Below are 14,685 nucleotides of genomic sequence, written 5' to 3' on the forward strand. Positions count from 1 at the left end.
TTAACTTCCTCTCCATGTCTAAAGACGGATTTCCACCAGTCGTCCTTGGACACTTTGAGTGAGGCCTGCTGCCCAGGTGATGTTTTTGTTCCCCAAGTGACATTTGGAAGCAGGGGTTCACTTCAGCGCATCACCTTTCCTTAGCATATCAAGAAACAGCCAAACCAAATAACAGATGTAGTCCATTAACCCCAGCATCACAGAATAAACTATGAGGTCCCAGAAAACCCAGCCACCCATGAGCGCTGAGGAGAAGTGATAGGAACCATTTGTGAGAAGGGACGAAGTGTTCTGAGCGCTAATACTCTTGATCACGTGATTCGCTTTCTGCTTGCTCAACACCACGGTGTGTGTTTTTCCTGAGAGGAAGGGCTTCAATATATATATTTACTCAAAGCTCTTAATTTATACTTCCTTTCCTTTTAATTGGCGTCTTGTGATCTAAAATTAGCCGGTGAACACAGTATCTCACTATCAGAGCAAACTCCCTGGGCTGAGATTGCAATAATTAGACCCACCGTCGCCTGAAATTGAAGAGACACCTGGAGACATGGCTTATTTCTTCCCCGGTGCATTCTATCCATATTTAGAGAGTGATTTTTAAAAATTTGACGTATAGTTATATTAATTATCATTCCCCAAGCTGGAGTTAGGTTTAATGATTTCATGGTAAAAGTGAAGTTCAAACAGTCTTGCCTGTAACCTTACTGAATAAAGAGCCTCCACGGAAAGGAATTCTTTCGTGAAACCTGAGATGGTCCGAGCGCTCTAGTTCACCAATAAGCTGGGTATCATTTACACAAGGAATAAAAGGTCACATGTCCTCTAAAATCCCACATTTGCTCCAGGCATTTCTCCCTCTATTCTTTTGTTTGTGCGGTAACTAGATACAGGTACAATGCAAGTAAAATTAGTTTTCCCTGATGAGTGAGGAAAATAAATGCCTCAAAAATGCCCAAAGCCAGATTTTATCTGCTGTTCCTTCTTGTTCTCTCTCTTTCCCTTGTCTCCCTCTCTCTCTCTCTTTCCAACTGCAAGGATTGAAAATGATCCAGATTTTTGAATTCGCCCTCACCTTGACAACGCTAAAATCACAAGCAGCAGTCAACTTTTACAAGATACCCTTATTGTGCAACATTTATAGGCTGCCAAAAAACATGCTAAAACTAATCAGATAACAAAGGTGAAGAGAAAACCTTCACCTGCCACGTAGCTAGCAGTGAATACACTTTTTATTTCCATGACATTTGCTGGCAGAAAGGGGTTGGCTTAAGGCGGATCGGACTAACCTTCAATTTGTCATAGCGCTCACTCAAAGCTGCCACCTGATGGTCTCGGTGCCGCCCAACCAGTTTACACAAGGCACAGATTAACTGGTCATCGGTCACGCAGTACATATTCACCCTCTCATCCTCGTGCTCCAGGCACATCAGCCCCCGGATGTGCGAGTCCGGAATTGGCTCAATCAGACGATGGCCTGTAAAGGGCTTCTTGTTCGGGTGAGTGGCTTTCAGGCACTCATCACAGTAGGACACTTCGCAAGTGACACAGGTCTTCACAGCGTCCTGGGCAGGATCCTGGTCACAGAATTGGCAGAGGACTTTCTCGGCGGAGGTCATGGTGTTGGCGTCGAATGCCCGCTCTCGGCGGGTCTCGCTGGGGGAATTGGGCCCGCTCACTGATGCTTTCTGAAACCTGTCGATGATGTTCTGCAGGGTGACGTTTCGCTTGAGCCCGTCTAGACCTCGCTGGCTGAGTGTGATGACATGTCGGCAGGTGGGGCACTGGAAGGCGGTGATGGACTCCACGGACTCGTTGGTGGCGCAGTGTGACACCAGGATGCGATGGGCGCAGTTGAAGCAGAGGCTGTGTGCACAAGGTAGCAGGAGAGGGTCCTCAAAGAGCTCCAGACAAATAGGGCAGGTCAGCTCCGACTCCAGTGTTTCCATCTTCAGGCAAAGCTCTCCTGGGTCATCAGCAAAATCCAAGGAAGCTGATCAGCTATCTGGAAACAGAACGTAAGATTTGATTAGGCGCGAGGGGGTCAGCCATGGGGAGCTGTCAGCTTTGAATGCATCTCAGAATAATTTCAAACACAGGTCATGGAAGGGTAAATGTGTGTACGTACATTCCAAATAACTCTCTTTCTATTCACTGGGGAAATAAGGAGGGGGAAAAATATCCTAAGCCAGCCTAACAGCTAACATTTTCTCAAAGTTCTAGTTACTGAAAGCAGCAATTTTTTTAAAAGGTCTTACTCCAAACTGGCAAGGTACTGAAATTGTAATTTCCCTAATTTGTATCTAATCACAAATAATCTTATTGTGTCAAAGCCAAGTTTTACCTTACACTGAAAATTAAAATGTAGAAACGTTAATTAATGAACTATATGGTCTTTCATAACTTTGAATTTATGAACTTACATGTTAATGCATATGTGTTTTAAGGACTTTTTACTCTGCAACACTAAACCAGGCTTCTTCAGAGAAGTAGAAAGGCGCTTAGAGGAATGTACATGAAATGTGTATGAAATCAAATGCATGATTTCAGTGGAAATGATAATGCTTAAATATGAGATGTCAGTCTCCAAAATATATTCCTGAGAAAAAATATTGACTTCCACAAAGATGATTGTGACAGAGGCAATGTTTTTGGCATGTGTTTGTTACTCTTCTGAATAATTGTATTGTCTAATCTAGCAGTGGGACGTGGGTGGGCAGAAAGAAGCAGAGAAAAATATCTGGGGGCCTTTTTAGTGGATGTAGTGAGCTTGGGTACCAATGACTAATGGCAGTCTAGTTAATTAGAACAAGGATTTTAGCGGCTACAATATTCATTTGGTAAGTTGTAACAATGGTAACAATTACAGTTCAGAAAGCAGTTTAGAGTGCTTGCATTACTCCAAGGAGACTTACAAGGGCCGCTGAAGGACCTTGCACAGCTCTCCTGGACTAAAATCTCCCATCAAGGGCTTGTCAGTGTCGCCAGCGACAGGCCGAGCTGGCAGGAGGTCCAGCCTCACACTCAAAGCCGTGTTGGCCCGGGCACGACCTCCGCCAGCTTTGTTGCTCCCCTCCAGGCCGCCTTCGGGTGGCCCAGCTGCACGCTCCCCTCGCCATGAAGACTTGCTGCTTTTGTGAACTCTCGCCTGCCTTCCCTTCAAAAAGGGTAGGGGAAAGAATCCCACATAAACCCCAGTTCATTAAGGGGGAAGAGGCCTCATGCTCATTAGCAGGCCTGGGAACCAAGCCTCTTTGAACCTTCTCCCTTTCAAGACCATTAGCAGAGGTCTGCGGAACAGTGACGAGCATATTAGATGCAGCCCACTGCCGGCTGTGGGAGAATAGTGCAGCTCACCCAGTGGACGCAAGGTTCAAATCACCCTCCGGGGGGCCTTCTCAGGCGGATTTATGGGAAGGTTTCACATCCAAAGCTATGTTTAGTGATTGTGACAATCAGCCTTTTTGTATTCACACCTTCATTTATTTACAAAATTCGCAATTTCTCGAATACCTTGACCTTTTCTGAAACAGCACTTCTCAGAAATACCATGCGCTGCTTTGGATAAACTAATGCTCATCTTGCTATCAACTGAATGGTAACTGATCATTAAAAGTGTAAAGTATGTGCTGAGCTTGTGAAAAATTAAAGAGCTACTGGCTTCATAGAAGCCCGGTATCTTAAAAAATTCTTCAGCCATTCACTAATATTAACTCCATAAGAAAGAATAGATGGGCAGCTGAGATTCGAAAGATTAAAGCTCACTCATCTTTCCATAACCTGCAATGGAAACCCCGGGGCTGCCGTTGTGAGAAACTTATCCCCGCTTGGTCACAGCCAACTCTTCCTACAGATGGCTTGGAAGAAATTGAAAGGTTTTACCTATTAATCATTATTTTGGTTAATCATAGGAAAACAGAATTCTCTCTAAATCAAATTTCTTCTGTCTTCCCATCAGAAGGATGTAAATTAAAGGGAAAATGTAGCCATTTCGGTCTGCTTTGTTCTCAGGTGGAACGAGAGCACCTACCGCCGGATCTCAGCCGGGGGAGGAGTGTCAACCATGCCTGGAGAGCCGTGAGGATTCTTTTTCACTCAGGTGCCAGGATTCCATCCCAGAGTGGTGCAATCAGAATTTCTAGAGGTGATTCCGTTGCTGACCCCAATGGAAATCCTGGCTGACATTTCATTCAAGAGACATTTACTGAATGGTAGGCACTGAGCTGGCTCGAGAAGCCAGAATCTGGCACCCTCATCATGCCACCTCTACAATCATAGCCGAAGCCAACATCATCTCTTACCTGGATTATCACAATACCTTTCTAAATGGTCTCCTGGCTTCTTACTCTCATCTTCCTCCCCCTCCCCATAATCTATCTTCCACTCAGAAGCCAAAGATCCCGTTAAAACATGACAGAGCCTGCCTCTCTTCTGCTCTACCCTCCAATGGGCTTCCTATCTCACCCAGAGAGAAATTCACTAGAATAAAACCAGCCCCAGACAACACAGACTCAGACAGTGACCTCATTTCCTCCCACGCTACCCCTTGTTCTGCTCTGGGCACATGGCTTCCTTGTGATTCCCCAAACATGCCAAGCACGTACCATCTCCTCCTTTCAAGGTCTTTGGAATCCACATGACTCCGCTCCAGTGTCATCTTCTTTGTGAACCCACATAAAACCAGTTCTCCTGCTATCACCATGACCATCCATCCATCCATCATGGCAATCCCTTTGCCCCCCATCTTAGTGTCTTTCTCCATAACATTTATCACCAACACATTCTCTTAGTTTGCTCATTGCTCCATCTCCCCCCACTGCCCCACCACTAGAATATAAGTTCTATGAGAGCAGACTCTTCACTTTGCTCTTTGAGGGATGGACCACCAGCACCTGGAATAGTGCCTTGCACACAGCAGGACTCTAACATTTGTTGATTGAGTTAATAAACATACTGATAAATAAAACATAACCATTGCCTTCAAGGATCTCAATATACTAGAACAGGGGTCAGCAAACTTTTTCTATAAAGGGCAAGACAGCAAACATTTTTGTCATCGCAAGCCATACAGTCTCTGTTGCAACTACTCAATTCCACCGTTGTAGCCACACAAAAGCAGTCATACACACTTCAGAAATAAATGAGTGTGGCTCTCCAACAAAATCAGCTTTACAGAAACAGGGAGCAGGCTGGATTTGGCCTGTGGATCTTATTTTGCCGACCTATGTATTAGAAGAGAGAGACACTTACAGCCAGCTAAAATATAAATGAAAATCACTCTCTGGGAAGTATGAATAAACTGCTGTGCAGACAATAACAGCAACGATGGTGGAGTTAAGACTGCAACAAGCAGGGACAAGTTTCGAGTACTAACAGGAAATGATATGCACTGGGATTTCACCCTGACTTCAATGGAAATGATGTGAGTCGAGTGCTTAGGGGCAATTCATGTAAGAATGATTTAACAACAGCTGCTCAGACTGGATCTTTTTCTTTTATTGCCATAGCGCTTGGTGCTTTGTGTAAGTGTCGAAGCTGTAAATGTTGGTTAATTGTATTAAGTGATGACAAAATACCTAAATGCAAAGTGAGGTTCAGCCAATTTTCTGAACCTTTTGCGTGGATACTGCCAAAAAGGAAGGGGGTTTTGATTTCATATCTATAGTGGATTCCATTTTTTCTACTTTTATACAGATTTTGCCATGGTACAGATAACATTTTTGTTAAATTACTCAACAACATGTTACTAGTAAGCACACACGCCATTTCTTCACCTAAAAAAAAATTAACATGGTTTACTTTCTAGCTTTCTTTAAAATATCTTTTTTGAGAAATGAAAATACTATTCATTCTTTTACCAAATATTGAAGTCCCTCTAGGTTCTTGGTCCTGGGACAAGTAATGGTAACACCTGGCCCGTAACAGTGATCTTACGGTCCAACAGGGGAGAGAAAATATTAACAAATTGCTATGCAACAAAAGACAAAAGACACATGCCAAAGGTTGGGGGAGAAGAGGATGGAGAAGCTTCCTGAAGGAGGCAACATGCAAGGTGGGTTTTAGAAGATGAACAGGCGTTCATTAAACAGATAAGAGGTGGGGGGAGTGATTTTGTGCAAAATGTTATCTTTTTCTTTTCTTAACTCCCATAATTTAATTTCCAGGCCTCACAAAAAAAAAAAAAAAAAAAAAAAAGCGCTTCTTAGCCTTCACTACAATGGAAGGAAATCACACGTGCATATCATTGTCAGAAAATTCTATAGCTCTACATTTTTCTGAATGGACTGATTGGTCCTCATTCAGAGGAGGATGTGGGTAATCATGGGAACCCCTTATAACAACTGGGAATGGCAACAATCCACAGCTCACACTTCTGCTTGTCCACAGTTTTTAGAGTATGGAATAGCGAGAGAAAGGGAAGAGATGGATGGGTGGCCAGACAATCTAGGATCATCCGCAGCTCGGCCACTTATTAGCTGCGTGTCCCTGGGAGAGTGTTCACAGACGTTCCCTCCAATTCCTTCCCTAAGCAGGTGAATCTTTCGTCATAGGTTGCACTTAAGCCCTTCATCCTGGGATGCACTGGATGCAAGGCATCTTTTCAAGAAACTTTCTTACAGATTCAAGACTTCTGAAGAAAGCACTTCTTTAAAATGGAAAATTAATAAATGGATATTTTGGTGGAAATGATGATGTAAATGTTTTGCCACCTCTCCCTTCCTCTTTTCCCCCCCTCTCTCATTCTGTGTGTCACTGAAACTGTGCCCTTCTGGTTTTCCTCTCTGTCTAACCACTGCTGACTTCTCCATGCCACCTTCTGCACAGTAGCTCATTTTAGAATTTCATAACTTTATTCCTTGTAGTCTCTCCTGACTTCCGCCATGACACAGTGAAGATAACCTGCAGTCTGATGAAACACCTAGGACCCCGGTAAAGATGGCATGCATTGCAAGGTTTAATCCACGGCCAAAGTCAAATAAGCGGGGTTTTCAGCTCAAAATCCCAAGAGTATGGAAGTTTCATCCATATATTCAAGAAGTGACCAAGAATTAGGAGTCTCCAGACAAGTGCATTCTATAAGTTCAATCACCCACTAGAATAGGGAGACACTCAATTGCCAGCATGTCATTCATGTGTTTTTTAATTCCAAATTTCTCTTAATGGAGGTTTTGACATTTTAATCATAAGGTAAACCCATCTCGCAGTGCTTCCCTACATGTATTCTATGTCATGTCTGCATACTCCATGAAAAATAATCATATTCCTAATTTGGAGTATATGAAAAAGAGCATGCATTCTACCCACCAATAATTTTACTTTCAGTCCCTCACTTTGTATGGCCCTGAAAGCCATTACTATGAGAAAAATGAATGAGTCACTAGACCAAGGAATAAACTTGGATATAACACTGGTGGCCTGTGGTCAATTGTTAATACGAGGTGGCTCTCAGCCACTGTCCGGATGATTCCCAAGGCACTTCCTCCGGTTTTTTTCCAAATATCCTCTGGGGTATGGACATTAAGCTTGATGTTAAATTTACCAAAACATAACTGAGATGACCAACACATTGTCAAAACTGCACAGTGGTACGCCAAATCACATTAAAATGGTTTGGAAAAGCAAACTCCTAAAAGTATTGTGACTAACAAACAGCATCCAAAATGCTATGAATAAATTTAGTTCTTTAAGAGTCCTAAATTTCAGAAACACAATCAAATCAATTTCCTATATCCCTCTTCACATGGGTAATTAAGATTTGGTTGACTTATTGCCGTTTGGATTTTTGCCATGAGATTATCCCTATTATAGAACCATAGGTGAAGCACTTTTTTAAGGACTGTGGAATGATGTTTTTATCTTGGATCAGCAGAAATACAGTCTTTCAGAGGACTCAAAACTTTGGAACTGTGAAACTTTGGAAATTAACCTCAGTTTGTGAGGCAGGGTTTGCAATGGGGCCTAACTTCAGAATGGACTTGCTCTCTTCTCAGACAAACATAATCTCTCAACTCAGAAAATTATCTAACAGAAACTCAATAAAAACTGGGTGCTACATCCAAGAGGAATTCCCCACAAACAGAGTATTTTAAATAACATAATACAAGCCTCCAAGGTCTGCATACTCAGTCACAGTTTAATATTTAACTTTGAGTTATAAAGACCACAGAAGAAACACACTACCAAATGCTACTTTACTGATGAGTACCCTGGCTGATTTGAGATGCAGGTGAGTCAATAAATGCACAACAAAACAGGCTCACGAAATGATGGAAAAAGGGGAGAGGGAGATCCAACTGAATTTAATGGCATTCTGAAAGATTGGAAATTGATACCACAACAGAGGCTATTTCCCACCCCCAATTATGGCAGAGAGCAGTAAAAATGCAAAGGGGTTCTTAAAGCAACAGTATAAACAATACGTTGAGTAGGAACAGGTAAAAAAAAAAAAGTGATCCCGGAACATTCTATAGGTAATGCCTCTGAAATATCACTGTGGTTAACCTCCGACTGTCAGCACACTCAAATTCATTCACTTAATCAGTGACAGACCACTAAGAATTTCTGCCAACCAAATTTTAGGGACCAGAGGAACTGACTGAAAAAACAAGTGACAAGCAGATAAGCACTGAGGCACTAGCCTCAAGTTTTAAAAGAATTAATTAGTACAATAGATATTTTTAATAACTTTTCATTTCATCTTTAGTCTAAGGAGTGCTTAAGTTAAAATGTTTTACCTGATACCTGAAGTAAAAACCAGGGAAGACTCTGAATTTCACTAAACACCCACCTGGTGGAATTCATGCAAATTGAATTAAAATGGTCACAAAATCTTTTCTGTACTTCCACATCTGTCTGTAACATGCTCATTTTTCAGTAATTGGATCTCTAGGATATTCTTTAAAATCATCACACACTCTCTTGACCATGCAACCTGATTAATAATGAATGAACATTCCTGAAAAGAACCACTTGGAAGCATGGCAGATGTCTTTAGGGATATGAAAGCTTTAATGATAAAAATTAAGAAGAAACAGGAGCTAGGTCACACTGCCTGGTTATTTTAATTGAAACCTAGTCTTCCAAATTTACTTAACAGAATGCTTAAACACACCTTCTGGAGTTCATTTATACAAGCAGACAAGCAAAAAGACACAAATGACAATGCAGAAAAGCAATCCTGATTTCTCAAGGAACAACTGCCCGATCCCGCTCTGTCTTAACAGTGAAGAAACCCCTTAACAGTTTCAGAAATGCAATTTGTTCAACTGAAAGACTGTTAAACCGGCTAAAAACAGGAAATAGCACATTTGTCCTTAACAGTTCTTTTAGCATCTCTCCAGATTCTTACAAATAGATTGCCTTGAATACCCACCAATGGACTGCACCCTAGTTCTTTTTGAAGAAACATCGCCGTAGGCAGAGGATGGGGCCCCACGAAATGACAGACAGGCCACCGAGACCAGATGGCGGGTGGCAGGCAGTGCTGGAGCGGTCCTGTGTGTCTGTGAGAGCGTCAACAGTGAAACACAACAGGAAAATCGACGCGACAATTCCAGGAAGGCCAGCTCCACCTCATCCACCCCGCCAGGGTTGCTGAGTTGAAGAATCAGAACTCCCTCCTGCTTTCCAACCGCCTTTTCCACGGACTCCACAGGGGCTTGCCTATGCCCTTGCCCACTCAATGTTCAACTCAAATCAAATGGAAAGGCGGCTCGAGTCAGATCAACACCCACTGCCTTGGCCCCCCAAAATGATGAGTTGGCATCAGGATCTGTACCCTCATTGCTCATAGGGACCAGCAGCGGGTCAGCGTCCTCCAGCTGAGCACTGGATGCCGGCTTTCCATGCTGCCAACAGAAGCCGTCTTGCCCAGCTCTCGGGGTCAGCAACGGGCACTCGCCTCCCTTGCATTTTGGTCCTTTTGGCATCCTACTGAGCATATGATCACATTATGCTCTGGATGCTGGTTTGTAATTTTTTTTTAACAATATACTTATAATTTTGTGTCTATCTTCTGAATTAAAATATAATATGTGGAAGAAGTTTCTTTAAACATTACTTCAGGAAGAATGATCTCTTGTACAGACATAATAAAGCAGAGTAATTTCTCTCCAAAAATACAGATCTAAATTGCAATCTATTATCCTGATAAATAATTGAAAATACTTATGTGTATGAAATATATACATATGTACCTACACATACAAGCAAGTTGTACATATATACGTATATATATGTATATATTGTGCACACATATATCATATATACATAAGTGTATATATAGTGTGTACATATAATACATACAAAAACACACACATACACACACACAGCAAACCCGTGATGGGTGTCCCAAATTTCAGTCTCCAGAATGGCAAAGAAAGAGTGAATTGAGAATGGAAAGCAGTCTTTTAAAAATTGACTGTCTAAAGGAAGAAGGGGAAGTAGTCTTCCCAAAAGCAAAAAAAAAAATTTGTCCTGTACTGCAGTTCTTTCAAGGATGTTGCTTATCGCTATGCAAGACAAGAAACTGCAACTAAAGTAAATCATCAGGAAAGTGTAAAAAAAACAAAACAAAACAAAACAGAAAAACCATGCTGATTGCAAACTGGCACGATCCAACATATAAACCAGACATTTGGACTCCACCAAAGGTGTTTAAAGAACATTCTTGATAAAGGGCGAGCAAGAGGCTTCCTCCTGTTGCCCAGTTTGCACGTCGCAACATCTACTTTCATGACACTGCAACACCTCACGGTAAAGCGAAGCACGCTTCACATGTTTGGACAAAAATGCAAACATATATTTTCTTGGCTTATGTCTCTACGAATCATAACTTCATTTGCCTTTTAACAATAAACAAAGGGATTTCTCAACTTCACATACAGTTCACTTCCCTAAGAAGTCCTCACTGTCCACAGAAGACACATGTATATCATCAAACAGAATTTGAAAGAACTTTTCATCAAGAGGTTTGAAAACACTGCTTTCATTAAAACATTAAAATTGTCAAAATGTCTATGAAACATTTTGGCATTGTAGTGGAAAATCAGCCTGGATATCTCAAGTTGAAACATCAGGAAACAAACATTTACTCCACCCCTCAAAAACAAAAGAAAATGATAAACAACAACAAATTTTATAATCTTCTAAAGAACACAATCTGATTATCTCTAAAGGAAATTTCCCACTGTTGGAGAGTCTCAGACATTTCATATCTTTTACAGTTTATGTTAAGAAATAAAGCATCTGGGGGCTAGCCTGGTGGCGTAGCGGTTAAGTTTGCATGCTCTGCTTTGGTGGCCCGGGGTTCTGGGGTTCGGATCCTGGGCGTGGACCTACACACTGCACATCAAGCCATGCTGTGGCAGGCCTCCCACATATAAAATACAGGAAGATGGGCACAGATGTTATCTCAGGGCCAATCTTCCTCAGCAAAAAGAGGAGGTTTGGCGGCAGATGTTAGCTCATATCTGAAAAGGGTTACCTGGAAATTAGGAAAAATGACATAAGAGATCTAGTCTCTGAAGGACAGACCAATTGAGCTGGATTTTTGGAGCATGTAGATTCCATCTGGAAAAACGCTTGCCATATAGGAAAAGCTTTTCTTACTTCATTCATACGATACTCCTCTAGAAGGCAGAGAAAGTGCACACGCTCCCCATCCCACTTATTATCCACCAGGAGAAAAATGCATCAATAAATAGTTGCTGATGATGGTCAATGTAGAAGTTCACTACTGTTCTCCGAACACTGAAAAGCTTAAGTTCGACAACATGAACAACTACTCCTGTCCCATGACTCACTGAGGTGATGACAATGTTACATAGTAACTGATTCCTATTATATGAACAGATTGGGAAATTCTCTCAAATATGATAGCTCCTTTTCTCAAAGGAAATTGCTTTTTCTCTCAACTTCAAAGTTAGCCACACACAAAAACCTCATGCTCACAATACCCTGAAGCTACTTTGCCATCTTAAAAAATAAAGAAAAGTAACCCTTATTCACAACTCCTGGTTAACTATTATGAAGAACACGCTTTAAACATTTCCCGTGATCGCTGAAGCCCTACAGTCAGGGGATGAAGTCTTTTTTTTTTTTTAAGGCAACAGAAAGAGAAGTGACTCTTTTGTTCTGAATTGTTATTGTAAAGCACCACATGAGAGAAGAGGACCGATGGGAACATGGCAATGAAAAGGACAACAGCGCTGACAAACGAAAACAGGATATTAAGAACAGCATCGGAACTGTGTGCCCGTGCAGAACAAAGGCAGGAGGCTTCTTGGGAGAAATTCGAGCAAAAATACTTTGAACAGATTTAAATGCTAATGGATGAACTAGTTTTCCAAGCAGCAAGAGATCTTTAAGTCTGGGGCCGTAAAATTACGTTATCATTAATACATATGGCTTTAAAGCATCATAAAATTAAAACTGCAATCACATCAAATCACTCACTTTTCAACCCTTGATCCACTTCTTGAAATTTCTAGATCTATGTTTTGCCCCATCTAAAATAAGATACTGTTTTTTATTAAATAACTGAACATAGCATATATTCTTAAAGAAATTCAATCTTTTACAAAAAAAAATGTCTCTCCATTCACAGCATACTCTAACTTACACTCTTAAATAGAACTTTCAAAAACTCTCAGAGAAGCTACGGAACGGGTTCTGCATTGAGAAACAATCACCGCAACTGACTAGCTGACATTAATATAACAGACTGTGCTGTCAAGTCATGCTTGCATCATCTTGTATTTCTCTTCTGATGCAAATTCTATTAAAGCTGCTAGAATGGTGATACATTTAATAAGATCATCAGATCTCATATAGTTTATTGGACTTATCACATAAGAATTATAATTATTATTATTGCAGTCTCTAAGCTAAAAGGGGTTCAGAAAACTAAATAATATGTCCTATCTTGCATTGCATTTAAAATTGCAATCTTTTTTTTCTCTTCTCTATGATCTACTACTATTCTTTTTTTCTTTCCCCATCTTTTCCTTCTATTGTGAGATGAGAGATGAACTAATAGGCTTTCTTCTTCTAGATAATGCATTTCATTTGGCTTTCTCTTTGATATGTCGTCAGAAAACTCAGGGTTAAGCTCTGAGCCCAGCAGGCTCAACTGTCCTTGGTCTAGTTTTGGGGTTACACTATCGGTGTGGTGTCATGCAAAGAAACACGTACCTTGAAACCAGATAAACCTGAGTTCAAACCCTGGCTCTGCCATTTCCTAGCAAAGGCGGACAGGAGCCAGCTACCCAACATATCTTATACTCACAGATACTCTTCATATCTTATACAGTTTCCTTATCTGTAAAGTGTGACAATGAGAGCAATCTCAAAGGATCCTTTGAGGATTGAGTGAGGCAAAGTTTTAAAAGTGCCTGGCAAAATTGTAGCTTTCACATCATTCTTCCTCTCTTGTCTTGAATCATCTCTTCCTACTCTTCTCTGAATACATTAATTGTCTGTATTTTTATTGGAAATATCTTCAAACCACTTTTGGAAACAGGAAGGATGTAAACCATTTATTTATTCAAATAATGTTCATGGAGTATCTTATGTGAAGGAATAGTATATGACTAATAAATAAACTAGTATTCCTATTATTAACATTGATAACTCTTTAATAATAGCCTTGACATAGGCAATTTCATCTACTTCCTAGACTTCAACATACCTCTACTCATTGCCAGTGGATCTCCCACCATGATCTCGAGGCTTCAGTTCTCTACACCCCACTGAAGATTTCCCTGTCCCATATGAATCCTCTGAATTTTTGATTTTGCAGGAAATAAGGGACCCTGGCATCAGTAGGGCAAATGAGACTATCAAGAACAGTGAAGGGTTTCAGATTTTTCCTACTTGCAAGCTAATCAGTTAGCGTCCAGTTTCATGGATGCTGGCAGAAGACACGAGACCCTTGAATCAAAGACAAAGGATGTTTTTAGTCAGGGCACGGCAAGCATCATGTGTTTCATGTTCACATCAGTTCCTTTTGTCCCCCAAGTCTCATAGAGCATCCTAGGCGCATGCCGCATATGCAGGGGGTTTGCATTAGCTGTGCAACCCCAAGCTTAGGAAACCCAAATCTTTTATTACGGGTTGCAAGCAAACCTGTCCAACACTTATGCAGGAGAGAGATATTATCTTTATTATATTGGACAACAAACAAACCTGCTTTCTTCCCTGGAGAGACACACTCTACCTTGATCTCCCAAGGCTGTTCGCTATACAAACATCCTTGAAAAGACAGTCTAGAAAAAAGGCCGTGAGCACCTCAACTCACAACAGGTACAGATCATGAGAGATCCATGGAGAATTATTTCCCAACAGACACAGCTCCTATCTCCTGGAGATCTGGCCAATAGTGTCACTAGAAATCAGATCACCATTTGGCTTTGTAGCAGTTACGGTAGAGGCAATTAACTTGATATTGAATGACCTTTGAGCCATGGAAGACCAGAGGTAAAAGGAGCCTGCAAAAAAGTCACACTCCTCATTTTCACCATCTTCTAACATCAGCTGATGCACCAGGAAAACCAGCAGAGAGCAGGTAGGCCCCACCCATCGATTTTGCCCAAATAAAAAGAGCCCTTAATAACTTCCTTATTAGTCCCAGATCAGCCTGTATCTGGTCTGCAACTTCAACTCTTCACTCTTAACCTAAACTCA

The 14,685-nt window shown here is 41.3% G+C and overlaps 1 protein-coding gene across 6 annotated transcripts in view; it reads right to left on the minus strand.

The window, feature by feature from the left end:
* The window catches only part of MID1 (midline 1), a 346,750-nt gene that overhangs the window by 114,967 nt on the left and 217,098 nt on the right, over positions 1 to 14,685 (minus strand). For 5 of the 6 annotated variants that reach the window (XR_011434657.1, XR_011434656.1, XM_005613976.4 and 2 more), the window contains exon 2: positions 1,290 to 2,005. Coding sequence is in view for 4 of the 6 variants with exons in the window: in XM_005613976.4 (XP_005614033.1) it covers positions 1,290 to 1,949 (660 nt within the window). In the remaining 2 variants the exon portion in view is untranslated. Of the gene's footprint in view, positions 1 to 1,289; positions 2,006 to 9,373; positions 9,668 to 14,685 lie in introns of those variants that run through there. The other variant, XM_005613975.4, reaches the window with a different exon arrangement.

This window comes from Equus caballus, chromosome X (assembly GCF_041296265.1).
Source record: "Equus caballus isolate H_3958 breed thoroughbred chromosome X, TB-T2T, whole genome shotgun sequence".
NCBI classification, from domain to species: Eukaryota; Metazoa; Chordata; class Mammalia; order Perissodactyla; family Equidae; genus Equus; species Equus caballus.